This window comes from Salmo salar, chromosome 19 (assembly GCF_965601325.2).
Source record: "Salmo salar chromosome 19, fSalSal1, whole genome shotgun sequence".
In the NCBI taxonomy this organism is placed as follows: domain Eukaryota; kingdom Metazoa; phylum Chordata; class Actinopteri; order Salmoniformes; family Salmonidae; genus Salmo; species Salmo salar.
This window is the reverse complement of record NC_138309.1, coordinates 74352818-74370680: the sequence shown is the minus strand read 5'-3', so window position 1 is coordinate 74370680 and position 17863 is coordinate 74352818. Positions and strand designations below refer to the sequence as shown.

At 47.6% G+C, this 17863-nt stretch overlaps 1 protein-coding gene across 4 annotated transcripts in view; it reads right to left on the bottom strand.

Annotated features, from left to right (window-relative positions):
• The window catches only part of wasf3b (WASP family member 3b), a 32966-nt gene that overhangs the window by 14172 nt on the left and 931 nt on the right, over nucleotides 1–17863 (bottom strand). Inside the window, exons 2-4 of one of the 4 annotated variants that reach the window (XM_014159463.3) lie at nucleotides 16992–17210; nucleotides 6162–6308; nucleotides 1435–1569 (exon numbers count right to left, since the gene is read on the bottom strand). In XM_014159463.3, the coding sequence (XP_014014938.1) occupies nucleotides 1435–1569; nucleotides 6162–6294 (268 nt within the window). In that variant the 5' untranslated portion in view covers nucleotides 6295–6308; nucleotides 16992–17210. Of the gene's footprint in view, nucleotides 1–1434; nucleotides 1570–6161; nucleotides 6309–16991; nucleotides 17261–17863 lie in introns of all 4 variants that reach the window. The other 3 variants (XM_014159461.3, XM_014159462.3, XM_014159460.3) reach the window with 3 other exon arrangements.

Below are 17863 nucleotides of genomic sequence, written 5' to 3'. Positions count from 1 at the left end.
AAAAAAAATTTATGAAATGAATTGAATTGAAATGTATGCGTTCACTACTGTAAGTCGCTCTGGATAAGAGCGTCTGCTAAATGACTAAAATGTAAAAAATGTCTATATAAGGCCCCACAGTTGACAGTGCATGTCAGAGCAAAAACCAAGCCATGAGGTCGAACGAATTGTCTGTAAACCTCCTAGACAGGATTACGTCAAGGCACAGATCTGGGGAAGGGTACCAAAAACCGTCTGCAGCATTGAAGGTCCCCAAGAACACAGTGGCCTCCATCATTCTTCAATGATAGAAGTTTGGAACCACCAAGACTCTTCCTAGAGCTGGCTGCCGGGCCAAACTGAGCAATCGGGGAAGGAGGGCCTTGGTCAGGGAGGGGACCAAGAACCCGATGGTCACTCTGACAGAGCTCCTCTGTGGAGATGGTTGTCCTTCTGGAAGGTTCTCCCATCTCTGCAGCACTCCGCCAATCAGGCCTTTATTGTAGCGTGGCCAGACGGAAGCCACTCCTCAGTAAAAGGCACATGACAGCCCACTTGGAGTTTGCCAAAAGGCACCTAAAGGACACTCAGACCATGAGAAATAAGATTCTCTGGTCTGATGAAATCAAGACTGAACTTTTTGGCCTGAATGCAAAGGAGGAAACCTGACACCATCCCTACGGTGAAGCATGGTGGTGGCAGCATCATGCTGTGGGGATATTTTTCAGTGGCAGGGATTGGGAGACTAGTCAGGATCGATGGAAAGATGAACGGAGCAAAGTACAGAGAGGTCCTTGATGAAAACCTGCTCCAGAGCGCTCAGGACCTCAGACTGGGGCGAAGGTTCACCTTCCAACAGGACAACGACCCTAAGTAGAGCCAAGACAACGCAGGAATGGCTTTTGGACAAGTCTCTGAATGTCCTTGAGTGGCCCAGCCAGAGCCCGGACATGAACCCGATTGATCATTTCAGGAGAGACCTGAAAATAGCTGTGTAGCGACGCTCCCCATCCAACCTGACAGAGCTTGAGAGGATCTGCAGAGAAGAATGGGAGAAAATCCCCAAAGACAGGTCTGCCAAGCTTGTAGCGTCATCCCGAAGAAGACTTGAGGCTGTAATAGCTGCTTCAACAAAGTATTGAGTAAAGAGTCTGAATACTTATGGAAATGTAATATTTCTAAAAACCTGTTTTTGTTTTGTCATTATGGGGTATTGTGTGTAGATTCATGAGGGGGGGAAAAAAAACAATTGAATACAATTTCGAATACGGCTGCAATGTAACACAATGTGGACTAAGTCAAGGGGTGTGAACACTTTCCGAATGCACTGTACATCCTCAGTTTCAGCACTTTTTCCACACCTGACTTAACTCACTCATGCAAAGGACCTCACATCCCTGTGGCAACCAGTAATGACACCACTTCCTGTTTCTTGTGACCTCTAACCCGTCTCACCTTCCTCCACAGTGGAGTCCAGCTGGGTGACCTTGACAGCCAGACGGTCGATGCGGTCCTGCAGGGAGTTGGCTCTCAGGTAGAATGTGTTGGCCTCGTTGAACAGCTCTCCGAAGATGTCCTCCGCATGTTCACCTGCAGTACAAGAGTAGACAGATGGATCATGTGGTTAACATGACATTCTGGTGTACTAAATTATGCATACAGTATGCAGAACACTGAGGAAACTATAGAGCAACTGTTCTGTTTATGACGACAGTAGGCAGATTTTAACAGGACCAAGCAACAACCAGACAACGGGAGACACAGCCATTGCTAAAGACAGCAATTACATTAAAGCCAGACTGGTAGGAGCAATCCATTGAGATGGACTTGACGAATGGGAATATCAAAAGGCACATTTCTACTGTTCTTCTGTTAACAAACTGAACTCACAAATAGACCAGGGCATCACTGTCATGTGAGGTCCTAGAGGAAAAATACAAACAATCAATCTTTGCAAGAGCATGTCTGTTTAGATCAGGCGTCAAAATGTTTAACACTAACTTTTGTGTCAGAGGCACGCACGCACGCACAGGATGACCACTGGACAAATATTTAGAGGAAGAAAAGGAGGTTTCAGAATGAGGTCCGATCCCTCTATGGTTCTGACATTGTCACAAACACACAGGACCTACTGCATCAACATACGCACATACGTGCTCCCACACACAGCTCCTGTTCCCAGTACCGTCTCTCCAGTCCTTGGTGCCCAGTCATTTATACAAGAGATATGGATATAATGACGAGATGCTTATAGACGTAGGATCTTAATATGATCTCCTGCAACAGGGTGAACTTTCCTGCAATGCAAGAATTGTAAAACTTGTAGTGTATTTGAGGTTTAAAAAGGCCTTTGAAGTTCGTAATTTCCACTTTGAAATTTCAGACTTGATTTTCCCTTTACGTAAAATGTACCAACCCCTACAAAAATGTCCATTAATTATGATCCCTATAATACTTCACATTTCCTGTTCCTGCAGGTTTATTTTCCTGCTGTAGAAAAATGGCTCAAATTAAGATCCTACATCTGTATGTCTCCGCCCTAACAATGGGATCAGTTGTCCACAGAGCGGAACAGCGGGTTGTCAATCTCCTGCCTAGTCCTTTTTGGATTGGTAGATACATCTCGTTATATATAAAAAAAATATTTAAAAGAATATTCTATGAGGGGTGTTGATGTCAACTGCCTGTGTTCAATGGAGTGTGAGAAGCTATGCTAGCCTCATGATTATGCATATACCTTCTCAAATTTCAATAGGGACAACTCCGATATAAAGTCTTCTTTCTCAAAGTTGCCGGGATGTCACGTGAATCACACTTAGCAGTACATTGGTAACAACCTAAGCATTACCAAACTTCTATTAGATCAAATCAGCCTCAAGTATCAAAATAGCAATCCATGGTTATCTTGACTAAATTCAACACTGTCTCATTGCCCCCCATTAAGAAACTCCTCACTTGCTTAATAATGAATGATCTGCTTAACCTGGACAGATTTGGGCAGGGATGGGGCTCTAGCTTAGACTCCTTCTTTGTTTATATTTAACCCACACAGCTGCTGCTGAAAGGACACTCCCACCACAGGAACAATCACAATGGCAGAGATGTTTGTTGGATGAGTCTTGTACTGGAGGCAGAACTGAGCGATTTCTACTAGATGGGCCAGCTGCAAAGTCAAAATTGGCTAAATTGTAAAAATTCATGAAAAGATATTGCCTTTTGGTCTTAATTTATTTTTTAACTTAACATTTATTTTAACTAGGCAAGTCAGTTAAGAACAAATTCTTACTTACAATGACGGCCTACCCCAGCCAAACCCGGACGACGCTGGGCCAATGGATAAATCTTGTTATATACTGGGGCGGCAGGTAGCCTAGTGGTTAGAGTGTTGGACTAGTAACCGAAAGGTTGCAAGATTGAATCCCCAAGCTGACAAGGTAAAAATCTGTCGTTCTGCTCCTGAACAAGGCAGTTAACCCACTGTTCCTAGGCCATCATTGAAAATAAGAATTTGTTCTTAACTGACTTGCCTAGTTAAATAAAGGTAAAATAAAAATAAAATTGTGCGCTGCCCTATGGGACCCCCAATGCCGGCAAAATATGATACAGCCTGGATTCGAACCAGGGACTGTAGTGACGCCTCTTGCACTGCGATGCAGTCCCTTAGACCGCTGCGTCACTAATTAGGTTTAGCAGTGTGGTTAAAATTTGATTTAATGTGATCACTCTGCTTAGCTGCCTCCAGTACATGAGTCTTCCCAAAAAATGCTAAACTGCAATGACAGAGAAAGAGAGAGAATACCTGACCACTGTGACTGACCCAAACTTAAGGAAAGCTTTGACTATGTACAGACTCAGTAAGCATAGCCTTGCTATTGAGAAAGGCCGCCGTAAGCAGACCTGGCTCTCAAGAGAAGACAGGCTATGTGCACACCGCCCACAAAATGAGGTGGAAACTGAGTTTCACTTCCTAACCTTCTGCCAAATGTATTACCATATTAGAGATACATATTTCCATCAGATCACACAAACTCCCATATCTATTGGGTGAAATACCAGTGTGCCATCATAGCAGCAATATTTGTGACCTGTTGCCACAAGAAAAGGGCAACCAGAGAAGACCAAACACCATTGTAAATACAACCCATTTCCTTTTTTACTATTTCCACATATTAGGCAATTTGAAATGTCTTTATTATTTTGGAACTTTTGTGAGTGTAATGTTTACTTTAACATGTTTTATTTCACTTTTGTTTATTATCTATTTCACTTGCTTTGGCAATGTAAACATATGTTTCCCATGCCAATAAAGCCCTTAAATTAAATGGAATTAAAATTGTCTTGCATGAGCAACACAAATAAAGCAATAAAGGGGAGTTGAGAGAGAGATCCAGAGGGTGGTTGGATACTGGGCATAAGAGAGGAAAGTACATCTTTAAATATTTCACAGGACATTATATGGGTGGTGTCATGGGTTATTCAGGCATCCCTAAGTCACAGTAACTCTGTTTAATGCTGTTGTATTTAAGCACACACCAGTGGTGTGTGGATGCCAAGTGAAGCCAGGCTTCCCCCCAAAATAGTCTCTGCTCTGCGTGTTCTGCTCTACTCTGCGTGTTCTGCTGCTCTGCGTGTTCTGCTCTGCTCTGCGTGTTCTGCTCTGCTCTGCTCTGCGTGTTCTGCTCTGCTCTGCTCTGCGTGTTCTGCTGCTCTGCGTGTTCTGCTGCTCTGCGTGTTCTGCTGCTCTGCGTGTTCTGCTGCTCTGCGTCTGCTGCTGCTCTGCGTGCTCTGCGTGTTCTGCGTGCTCTGCGTGCTCTGCGTGCTCTGCGTGTTCTGCTGCTCTGCTGCTCTGCGTGCTCTGCGTGTTCTGCTGCTCTGCGTGTTCTGCTGCTCTGCGTGCTCTGCTGCTCTGCGTGCTCTGCTGCTCTGCGTGCTCTGCTGCTCTGCTGCTCTGCGTGCTCTGCTGCTCTGCGTGTTCTGCTGCTCTGCGTGCTCTGCTGCTCTGCGTGCTCTGCTGCTCTGCGTGTTCTGCTGCTCTGCGTGCTCTGCTGCTCTGCGTGCTCTGCTGCTCTGCGTGCTCTGCGTGTTCTGCGTGCTCTGCGTGCTCTGCTGCTCTGCGTGCTCTGCGTGTTCTGCTGCTCTGCGTGTTCTGCTGCTCTGCTGCTCTGCTGCTCTGCTGCTCTGCTGCTCTGCTGCTCTGCTGCTCTGCGTGCTCTGCGTGTTCTGCGTGCTCTGCGTGTTCTGCTGCTCTGCGTGCTCTGCGTGCTCTGCGTGCTCTGCGTGCTCTGCGTGCTCTGCGTGCTCTGCTGCTCTGCGTGCTCTGCTGCTCTGCGTGCTCTGCTGCTCTGCGTGTTCTGCTGCGCTGCGTGCTCTGCTGCTCTGCGTGTTCTGCTGCTCTGCGTGCTCTGCTGCTCTGCGTGCTCTGCGTGCTCTGCTGCTCTGCGTGCTCTGCTGCTCTGCGTGTTCTGCTGCTCTGCGTGCTCTGCTGCTCTGCGTGCTCTGCGTGTTCTGCTGCTCTGCGTGTTCTGCTGCTCTGCGTGCTCTGCGTGTTCTGCTGCTCTGCGTGTTCTGCTGCTCTGCGTGTTCTGCTGCTCTGCTGCTCTGCTGCTCTGCTGCTCTGCGTGCTCTGCTGCTCTGCTGCTCTGCGTGTTCTGCTGCTCTGCGTGCTCTGCGTGTTCTGCTGCTCTGCGTGTTCTGCTGCTCTGCTGCTCTGCTGCTCTGCGTGCTCTGCTGCTCTGCTGCTCTGCGTGTTCTGCGTGCTCTGCTGCTCTGCGTGTTCTGCTGCTCTGCGTGCTCTGCTGCTCTGCTGCTCTGCGTGTTCTGCTGCTCTGCGTGTTCTGCTGCTCTGCGTGCTCTGCGTGTTCTGCTGCTCTGCGTGCTCTGCTGCTCTGCTGCTCTGCTGCTCTGCGTGTTCTGCTGCTCTGCGTGCTCTGCGTGTTCTGCTGCTCTGCGTGTTCTGCTGCTCTGCTGCTCTGCTGCTCTGCGTGCTCTGCGTGTTCTGCGTGCTCTGCTGCTCTGCGTGTTCTGCTGCTCTGCGTGCTCTGCTGCTCTGCTGCTCTGCGTGTTCTGCTGCTCTGCGTGTTCTGCTGCTCTGCGTGCTCTGCGTGTTCTGCTGCTCTGCGTGTTCTGCTGCTCTGCGTGTTCTGCTGCTCTGCGTGTTCTGCTGCTCTGCGTGGGTGTCTTACTCAGGCTGCTGAGCTGGCGGATGATGGAGGAGAGGGTGTTGTTCATCACACAGTCCAGCTCACTGCCAACGCCGTCTGGTAACGCCCCCCGGCACAGGTGGCGCGGGTCAATGTTCCTCTTCACCAGAGGCATGGTGACACCTCACACTGTTACACAGGAAGCACACAATACATATGATATGACACACACTGTACTTGCATAATGGATGTATTTAAAGACACTTTTTCTACATTTTGTAAGTTATAACTACTGTAAGTATTATAATCACACACACAATGCAGGGAGACACTGATATACACACACACAGCTAGTCAATGGGCCAGACGTATTAGCACACACTAACAAACACACAATACTATTGTTCAAAACAGGGTAAGTGAGGCTGGGCATACAACAGTGACCTGTCCAGACGAGACCAAGCGGCCATGCAGTAGTAGTAGACAGCAGAGTGATTAAGGTATTGGGAAAATAAGCTACAGTCAAATCAAATCAAATGTTATTTGTCACATGTGCAGAATACAACAGGTGTAGACCTTACAGTGAAATGCTTACTTACAAGCCCTTAACCAACATTGCCATTAAGAAATAAAAAAGTAAGAATAACAAATAATTAAAGAGCAGCAGTAAATAACAATAGCGGGGCTATATACAGGGGTACCGGTACAGAGTCAATGTGCGGGGGCACCGGTGTCGAGGTAATATGAACACGTAGGTAGAGTTAAAGTGACTATGCATAGCAAATAAGAGAGTAGCAGCAGCGTAGAAAAGGGGGCATGCAACAAATTGAATTGTTGCATCTCATTGTATTGTTGTCCTCCGGTGGCTAGCTAGCTAAAATTGGCCCTTTCCTAAATTAGCCATGGATGAAGATAGGGATTTGGACTTGTGGTTTTACTTAATTCTCTGTACTGGCCAATGATTATAACGGGGATTCTGATCCAAACACAAAATACATTGTGCCCCTGGCCTGAGAGGATGGAAGTTCCCGATGGAGAAGGCTAATGTTAACAAGCTAACGTTGCCCAATAGCGGGGCTATATACAGGGGGTACCGGTACAGTGTCAATGTACGGTGGCACCGGTGTCAAGGTAATATGTACATGTAGGTAGAGTTATTAAAATGATTATGCATAGAAAATAGCAGAAAGTAGCAGCAGCGTAGAAGAGGGGGTGGAGGGGGGGCAATGCAAATAGTCTGGGTAGGCATTTGATTAGATGTGCAGGAGTCTTATGGCTTGGGGGTAGAAGCTGTTTAGAAGCCTCTTGGACCTAGACTTGGTGCTCCGATACCGCTTGCCATGCGGTAGCAGAGAAAACAGTCTATGACTAGAGTGGCTGGAGTCTTTGACAATTTTTAGGCCCTTCCTCTGACACTGTCAGGTATAGAGGTCCTGGATGGCAGGAAGCTTGGCCCCGGTGATGTACTGGGCCGTACGCACTACCCTCTGTAGTGCCTTGCGGTCAGAGGCCGAGCAGTTGCCATACCAGGCAGTGATGCAACCAGTCAGGATGCTCTCGATGGTGCAGCTGTAGGACCCATGCCAAATCTTTTCAGTCTCCTGAGGGGGAATAGGTTTTGTCGTGCCCTCTTCACGACTGTCTTGGTGTGCTTGGACCATGTTAGTTTGTTGGTGATGTGGACGTCGATGAGAATGGGGCGTGCTCGGTCCTCCTTTTCCTGTAGTCCACGATCAGCTCCATTGTCTTGCTCACGTTGAGGGAGAGGGTGTTGTCCTTGCACCACACGGTCAAGCCTCTGACCTCCTCCCTATAGGCTGTCTCATCTTTGTCGGTGATCAGGCCTACCACTGTTGTGTCACCAGCAAACTTAATGATGGTGTTGGAGTTGTGCCTGGCCGTGCATTCATGAGTGAACAGGGAGTACAGGAGGGGACTGAGCACGCACTCCTGAGGGGCCCCCGTGTTGAGGATCAGCGTGGCAGATGTGTTGTTACCTACCCTTACCACCTGGGGGCGGCCCATCAGGAAGTCCAGGATCCAGTTGCAGAGGGAGGTGTGTAGTCCCAGGGTCCTTAGCTTAGTGATGAGCTTTGAGGGTACTATGGTGTTGAACGCTGAGCTGTAGTCAATGAATAGCATTCTCACGTAGGTGTTCCTTTTGTCCAGGTGGGAAAGGGCAGTGTGGAGTGCAATAGAGATTGCATCATCTGTGGAACTGTTAGGGCGGTATGTAAATTGGAGTGGGTCTAGGGTTTCTGTAATAATGGTGATGTGAGCCATGACCAGCCTTTCAAAGCACTTCATGGCTACAGACGTGAGTGCTACGGGTCGGTAGTCATTTAGGCAGGTTACCTTAGTGTTCTTGACGGGGATGAGGGCCTGTTCGGGTGTTCGGAGTAAATCCTTCCGGTCTGACTCATTAAAGAAACATTGTTAGTCTAATTCGAGGTGAATAATCGCTGTTCTGATGTCCAGAAGCTCTTTTCGGTCATAAGAGACGGTAGCAGGAACATTATGTACAAAATAAGTTACAAACAAAATGGGACGGTTGGTTAAGAGCCAATAAAACGGCAGCCATCCCATCCGGCGCCGTCCAGCCTCACCACCGTCCAGTCATGCTGTCCAGCCTCACCACCGTCCAGCTATGCTTTCCAGCCTCACCACCGTCCAGCCTCACCACCATGCTTTCTAGCTTCACCCCCATGCGTCCAGCCTCACCACCATGCTTTCTAGCCTCACCACCGTTCAGCCTCACCACCGCCTAGCTATGCTGTCTAGCCTCACCACCGCCCATCCTCACCACCGTCTAGCCTCACCACCACCCAGCTATGCTTTCCAGCCTCGCCACTGCCCAGCTATGCTTTCCAGCCTCGCCACCGTCTAGCCTCACCACCGCCCAGCTTTGTTTTCCAGCCTCGCCACCGTCCAGCCTCACCACCGCCCAGCTATGCTTTCCAGCCTCACCACCGCCCAGCTATGCTTTCCAGCCTCACCACCGCCCAGCTATGCTTTCCAGTCTCTGCCCCCGTCTAGCCTCGCCACCGCCCAGCTATGCTTTCCAGACTCGCCACCGTCTAGCCTCGCCACCGCCCAGCTATGCTTTCCAGCCTCACCACCGTCCAGTCTCACCACCGCCCAGCTATGCTTTCCAGCCTCACCACCACCCAGCTTTGCTTTCCAGCCTCACCACTGCCCAGCTTTAGTGTCAACAGTTCAGACACAAACATACACAGAGGATGCCAAACGTTAGGAACACCTTCATAATATTGAGTTTGCCCTCAGAACAGACTCAATTCGTCAGTGCATGGACTCTACAAGGTGTCAAAAGTGTTCCACAGGGATGCTGTTCCATGTTGACTCCAATGCTTCCCATAATTGTGTGAACTTAGCTGGATGTTCTTTTTGTGGTGGACCATTCTTTATACACACAGGAAATGGTTGAGCATGAAAAACCCAGGAGTGTTGCAGTTCTTGACACAAACTGAAGGACCTGGTACCCACTACCAAAGGCAGTTAAATCTTTTGTCTTACCCATTCACCCTCTGAATTTTATTTAACTAGGCAAGTCAGTTAAGAACAAATTCATATTTACAATGACGGCCTACCCCGGTCAAACCCGGACGACGCTGGGCCAATTGTGCACCGCCATATGAGACTCCTAATCACGGCCGGATGTGATGCAGCCTGGATTCAGACCAGGAATTGCAGTGACGCCTCTTGCACTGAGATGCAGTGCCTTAGACCACTGCGCAGCATGTGAATGGAGCACATACACAATCCATGTCTGAATTGTCTCAAGGCATAAAAATCCCTCTTAAATTTGTCTCCCCTCTTCATCTACACTGAATGATTTAACAGGTGACGTCATTAAGAGATCATTTCAGACCAACACACACACTGTCCAATGCAATTGGGGTCTAAGCTGATCCTGTTTCTAAGGCAGATTTTACAGCAGATGAAAGAGGGAACCCAGAGAGCATCTGAGTGGCCATTCCTGCTTCCTGTTTTAGCCATCTCCGCATCTCTACTTCCGGTTCCTCCCAGTGTCACATCTCTACTTCCTGTACCCCCAGAGTCACATCTCTACTTCCTGTTCCCCCCAGAGTCACATCTTTACGTCCTGTTCCTCCCAGTGTCACATAACATTGAGGAGTATACCACAACAGTCACGGGCTTCATCAATAAGAGCATAGATGATGTCATCCCCATAGTGATTATAAGAACGTATCTAGCTAAAGACTCAAGCTACCGCTTACAATGAACGAACACAGAAGGATACAAGAAATCCCGCTCTGACCTCCGAAGAGACATCAAACATGCAAAAGCACAGTATAGGAGGAAGGTGGAATCCTATTACACCGGCTACGACGCTCGTCGTATATGGCAGGGCTTGCAGACGATACCAGATTACAAAGGAAAACCCAGCGATGCAGAACTCCCAAATGAGCTAAATGCATTTTATGCTCGCTTTGAGGAATATAGCACTCAGCCTGTGTGAAAGCCCGTTTTTCCGGATGACTGTGTGGTCTCACTCTCCATGGCCGACGTGAGCAAAGCGTTTAAACAGGTTAACAATCACAAAGCCGCCAGGCCAGACAGAATACCAGGGCGCGTTCTCAAAGCATGCACACACCAGCTGGCAGGTGTCTTTACAGACATTTACAATCTCTCTTTGTCCAGTCTGTAATCCCAACATGTTTCAAGCTGACCACCATTGTCCCTGTTCCCAAGACCTCCAAAGTAACTTGCCTAAATGACTACCGCCCTGTAGCACTCACATCTGTAATTATGAAGTGCTTTGAAAGGCTGGTCATAACACACATCAACATCATCCAGACATCCTAGACCCACTCCAATTCGCATACCGTCCCAACAGATCCACAGATGACACAATCTCAGTTGCACTTCATACTGCCCTTTCCCACCTGGACAAGAGAGGAAATAACTATGTGAGGATACTGTTCATAGACTACAGCTCAGCGTTCAACACCATAGTCCCCTCCAAGCTCATCACCAAACTAAAGACCCAGGGATTGAACCCCTCTCTCTGCAACTGGACCCTGGACTTCCTGACGGGCCGGCCCCAGGTGGGGAGGGTAGGCAACAACACCGCCGCCACACTGAGTCTCAACACAGGGGCCCCTCTGGGATGTGTGCTTAGTCCCCTCCTGTACTCCCTGGTCACCCACGACTACGTGGCCACGCATGACTCCAACACTATCATCAAGTTTCCTTACGACAACGGTGGTAGGCCTGATCCCTGCCGGCGATGGGTCAGCCTACAGGGAGGTCAAAGACAACAATTTCTCCCTCAATGTCAGTAAGACCAAAGACCTGACCGTGGACTATAGAGGAAAGAGGGGAGAGCATGTCCCCATCCAGGGGGCTATTATGGAACGGGTTGAGAGCTTCAAGTTCCTTGGCATCCACATCACTAAGAACTTAACATGGTCCACACACACCCGCACTGTCGTGAAGAGGACACGTCTCTTCCCCCTCAGGAGGCTGAAAAGATTTGGCATGTGCCCTCAGATCCTCAAAAATGTTTACAGCTGCACCATCGAGAGCATCTTGGATGGCTGCCTTACCGCTTGGTATTGGAACTGCACCGCCCCTCGACTGCAAAGCGCTACAGATGGTGGTGCAAACAGCCCAGTACACCCCTGGGGCCGAGCTCCCTGCCATCCAGGACCAGATTGTCAGGCGGTGTCAGTGGAAGGCCCGACAAATTGGCAAAGACTCCAGCCACCCAAGTCATAGACTGTTCACTCTGCTACCGTCCGGCAAACGGTACCGATGCGTCACTCTCGGATCAACAGGCTACGAGACAGCTTCTACCCCCAAGGCATAAGACTGCTAAACAGCCAGACTGCTAAATTGTGAATTAATGGTGCCCAAACTATCTGCACTGACTCCACGCACACTCACTAGACTATATACAGTTGAAGTCGGAGGTTTACATACACCTTAGCAAAATACATTTACATTCAGTTTTTCACAATTGCTGACATTTAATCCTAGTAAAAATTCCTCGTCTTAGGTCAGTTAGGATCACCACTTTATTTTAAGAATATGAAATGTCAGAATAATAGTAGAGACAATTATTTATTTCAGCTTTTATTTCTTTCATCACATTCCCATTGGGTCAGAAGTTTACAAACACTCAATTAGTATTTGGTAGCATTGCCTTAAAATTGTTTAACTTGGGTCAAACGTTTCAGGTAGCCTTCCACAAGCTTCCCACAATAAATTGGGTGAATTTTGGCCCATTCCTCCTGACAGAGCTGGTGTAACGGAGTCAGGTTTGTAGGTCTCCTTGCTCGCACACACTTTTTCAGTTCTGCCCACAAATTTTCCATGTGATGGCCACTCCAATACCTTGACTTTGTAGTCCTTAAGCCATTTTGCCACAACTTGAGTATGCTTGGGGTCATTGTCCATTTGGAAGACTCATTTGCGACCAAGCTTTAACTTCCTGACTGATGTCTTGAGATGTTGCTTCAACATATCCACATCATTTTCCTCCTTCATGATGCCATCTATTTTGTGAAGTGCACCAGTCCCGCAACAAAGCACCCCCACCACATGATGCTGCCACCCCCGTGCTTCACGGTTGGGATGGTGTTCTTCAGCTTGCAAGCCCCCCGCCCCTTTTCCTCCAAACATAACGATGGTCATTATGGCCAAACAGTTCTATTTTTGTTTCATCAGACCAGAGGACATTTCTTCAAAAAGTACAATCGTTGTCCCCATATGCAGTTGCAAACCGTAGTCTGTCTTTTTTTATGGCGGTTTTGGAGCAATGGCTTCTTCCTTGCTGAGCGGCCTTTCAGGTTATGTCGATATAGGACTCGTTTTACTGTGGATATAGATACTTTTGTACCTGTTTCCTCCAGCATCTTCACAAGGTCCTTTGCTGTTGTTCTGGGATTGATTTGCACTTTTCGCACCAAAGTACGTTCATCTCTAGGAGACAGAACGCGTCTCCTTCCTGAGCGGTATGGCGGCTGCGTGGTCCCATGGAGTTTATACTTGCGTACTATTGTTTGTACAGATGAACGTGGTACCTTCAGGCATTTGGAAATTGCTCCCAAGGATGAACCAGACTTGTGGAGGTCTACATTTTTTTTCCTGAGGTCTTGGCTGATTTCTTTAGATTTTCCCATGATGTCAAGCAAAGAGGCACTGAGTTTGAAGGTAGGCCTTGAAATACATCCACAGGTACACCTCCAATAGGCTAATTGACATCATTTGAGTCAATCAGAAGCTTCTAAAGCCATGACATTTTCAATAATTTTCCAAGCTGTTTAAAGGCACTGCTAACTTAGTGTAAGTAAACTTCAGACCCACTAGAATTGTGATAGATTATTTCACTTATAATTCACTGTATGTAAACAATTGTTGGAAAAATGACTTGTGTCATGCACAAAGTAGATGTCCTAACTGACTTGCCAAAACTATAGTTTGTTAAACAAGAAATTTGTGGAGTGGTTGAAAAACGAGATTTAATGACTCCAACCTAAGTGTATGTAAAATATACATATATATACACACACACATACACTAGACTATATAGACACTCACTAGACTATATATACACACACTAGACTATATATACACACACACACACACACACACACTAGACTATATACACTGCTCAAAAAAATAAAGGGAACACTAAAATAACACATCCTAGATCTGAATGAATGAAATAATCGTATTAAATACTTTTTTCTTTACATACTTGAATGTGCTGACAACAAAATCACAAAAATAATCAATGGAAATCCAATTTATCAACCCATGGAGGTCTGGATTTGGAGTCACACTCAAAATTAAAGTGGAAAACCACACTACAGGCTGATCCAACTTTGATGTAATGTCCTTAAAACAAGTCAAAATGAGGCTCAGTAGTGTGTGTGGCCTCCACGTGCCTGTATGACCTCCCTACAACGCCTGGGCATGCTCCTGATGAGGTGGCGGATGGTCTCCTGAGGGATCTCCTCCCAGACCTGGACTAAAGCATCTGCCAACTCCTGGACAGTCTGTGGTGCAACGTGGCGTTGGTGGATGGAGCGAGACATGATGTCCCAGATGTGCTCAATTGGATTCAGGTCTGGGGAACGGGCGGGCCAGTCCATAGCATCAATGCCTTCCTCTTGCAGGAACTGCTGACACACTCCAGCCACATGAGGTCTAGCATTGTCTTGCATTAGGAGGAACCCAGGGCCAACCGCACCAGCATATGGTCTCACAGGGGGTCTGAGGATCTCATCTCGGTACCTAATGGCAGTCAGGCGTCCTCTGGTGAGCACATGGAGGGCTGTGCGGCCCCCCAAAGAAATGCCACCCCATACCATGACTGACCCACCGCCAAACCGGTCATGCTGGAGGATGTTGCAGGCAGCAGAACATTCTCCACGGCGTCTCCAGACTCTGTCACGTCTGTCACATGTGCTCAGTGTGAACCTGCTTTCATCTGTGAAGAGCACAGGGCGCCAGTGGCGAGTTTGCCAATCTTGGTGTTCTCTGGCAAATGCCAAACGTCCTGCACGGTGTTGGGCTGTAAGCACAACCCCCACCTGTGGATGTCGGGCCCTCATACCACCCTCATGGAGTCTGTTTCTGACCGTTTGAGCAGACATGCACATTTGTGGCCTGCTGGAGGTCATTTTGCAGGGCTCTGGCAGTGCTCCTCCTGCTCCTCCTTGCATAAAGGCGGAGGTAGCGGTCCTGCTGCTGGGTTGTTGCCCTCCTACGGCCTCCTCCACGTCTCCTGATGTACTGGCCTGTCTCCTGGTAGCGCCTCCATGCTCTGGACACTACGCTGACAGACACAGCAAACCTTCTTGCCACAGCTCGCATTGATGTGCCATCCTGGATGAGCTGCACAACCTGAGCCACTTGTGTGGGTTGTAGACTCCGTCTCATGCTACCACTAGAGTGAAAGCACCGCCAGCATTCAAAAGTGACCAAAACATCAGCCAGGAAGCATAGGAACTGAGAAGTGGTCTGTGGTCACCACCTGCAGAACCACTCCTTTATTGGGGGTGTCTTGCTAATTGCCTATAATTTCCACCTGTTGTCTATTCCATTTGCACAACAGCATGTGAAATTTATTGTCAATCAGTGTTGCTTCCTAAGTGGACAGTTTGATTGACTTGGAGTTACATTGTGTTGTTTAAGTGTTCCCTTTATTTTTGTGAGCAGTGTATATACACACCCTCACTATATACTCACACACTTTTACACTCATCAGATGCTGATGCTCCTCTGTTCTTTATTTTACTCTTATTATTATCTATCTGGATGCCTAGTCACTTTACCCTGCCTTTATGTATACATCTACCTCAAATACCTTGTACCTCTGCACATTGATCTGGTACTGCCTGTATATAGCTGCACGTTGATCTGGTACTGGTCCTCCCTGTATATTGCTCCACAGTGATTTGGTCCTGGTACTCCCTGTATATAGCTGCACGTTGATCTGGTACTGGTCCTCCCTGTATATAGCTCCACAGTGATCTGGTACTCCCTGTATATAGCTCCACAGTGATCTGGTACTCCCTGTATATAGCTCCACAGTGATCTGGTACTCCCTGTATATAGCTCCACAGTGATCTGGTACTCCCTGTATATAGCTCCACAGTGATCTGGTACTCCCTGTATATAGCTCCACAGTGATCTGGTACTCCCTGTGTATAGCTCCACATTGATCTGGTACTCCCTGTGTATAGCTCCACATTGATCTGGTACTCCCTGTTTTTAGCTGCATTCTTGTGTATTTTATTTTATTCCATTCCTGGTGTTAGTTACTATATTCTTTTTAAACTCTGCATCGTCGGAAAGGTTCGTAAACAAGCATTTAACTGTAAAGTCTACACTAGTTGTATTTGGCTTAATGTGATAAATACAATTTGATTTGTGTGCACGCAAACAAAATGCATAATGCCGCACACCCAAAAGCAAAGCTGACCCCTCAGCCATTCTCTTTGATTCAGATGTGGTAGGCTATGCCATGTATGTCATTGATGAATAGACAGCATCATAATAGCTCGGGGGTGTTGACAGAGAAAAGAGACGTTTCTGACAACCAAAAAACAACCTCCCCACAAGGCTATGGTCAGGGTCCTCAGCTGGCATCAGTCCAATACCCCCCCGCCAAGCCTCGCCTGCAGCCACATACCAATATGGGACAACAAAGAATAAATTACATCATCGTCTGCTGTCACAAAGCACACTGAAAACAGCCAATTAGCACCATGGTTTGCGTTTGCGTATTCAACCAGATGATGAACCAGGCCCACATTATCATATAAAAACACTAGTGTGTGAAATGTGTTGGTCTGCTCTGCTTTGTAACCCTCAAATGAGGAAGTTCTGCAGAGCCATGAGTTTGTTTTGTCCGGTGTGAGAATGGTCCCAACAACAAGGCGACATCATTAGAGGTTGGGGAGCGGGCTAATGAAGGGAATGGGGAGAGAGAGGGAGGGAACGTGTGTGTGAGGGGGTAAAGAAAGTGTGTATATGCTGTGTGTTTGTACAAGAAAAGGGAAATGTGTGTGTGAGAGAGAGAGAGTGGGAGAAAGAGTAGTGTGTGTGTCTAGAGAGTGAGTGAGGGGTGGGGGAGGGGCAAGCAGGGACCTCAGGGAAGCCACTCTGAAAGGTTCCAGGGACAATGGAGCTCCGTTCACACGGCAACAGCAAAGTGCTCCCATGCATGCCTCCCCCTCCCCTCCTTTAACATCCCCTGAAAAAAGAGGACACTCCACTCAGAAAGGAAGAGCGGAGAGAAAGAGTGAGGGGGGAAGAGAGAGACATGGAAAAACAGTAAATAGAGAAAGTGGGAGAGAGCAAGGAAGGGAATACCTAGTCAGTTGCACAACAATGCATTCAACTGAAATGTGTCTTCTGCATTTAACACAACCCCTCTGAATCAGAGAGGTGGGGGGCTGCCTTAATGTCCACGGCAGCCTGAGAGCAGTTGTTGTTGAGGGTTGCTGGAGGGCAGATTTTACCACCTTGCCGGATCTGGGATTCAAACCAGCGACCTTTCGATTACTGGCCCAACACTCTTAAATCGGTAGGCTACCTGCCGAAAGTTAGGGAGATGGGGGAGAGTGAGGTGGAGAAAGAAACTGCAGGAAGTCAATGAGTAGTCCTAATACAAACACCCAGGACTATCTCTGCCATGCACACACACACATAGGTAACCTCTTAGATATACCATTAGCAGTAGCCTCTCAGATGTACCATTAGCAGTACATTAGCCATCTCCAGAACTCAGAGAGCTGAGGGCCTTTGAACTTCACTAGAGAGACATCCTGACTGCTGTCTGTCACCAGGAGGATGTGCTTCCTGTCTCCCTAAAGACCATCCACACAGACACACATTTTACTATGGACACCGAAATTCTATTAAGGTCGGAGCAGGGAAACATTATAAATGTATGAGTCAGGTACAGCCTCTTGCTTTGAGGGAGGCTGGAGAGCTTGTGGTGAGGTCATAAATATTGCAAGATATGTTACACATTGCCCTAAAAACTCCCTACTCCAACATGGCTGGATCTTCATTTTTTTTGACAATATACAATACGGCTATTGTCCCTAATAGCCTATATCTTTGTGAATAACTGTCTGTTGTTAATTATAAACTCGGTGGTTTGAGTCCTGAATTCTGATTGGCTGAAAGCCATGGTATATCAGACCATATAGCAGGGGTATGACAAAACGTTTAGTTTT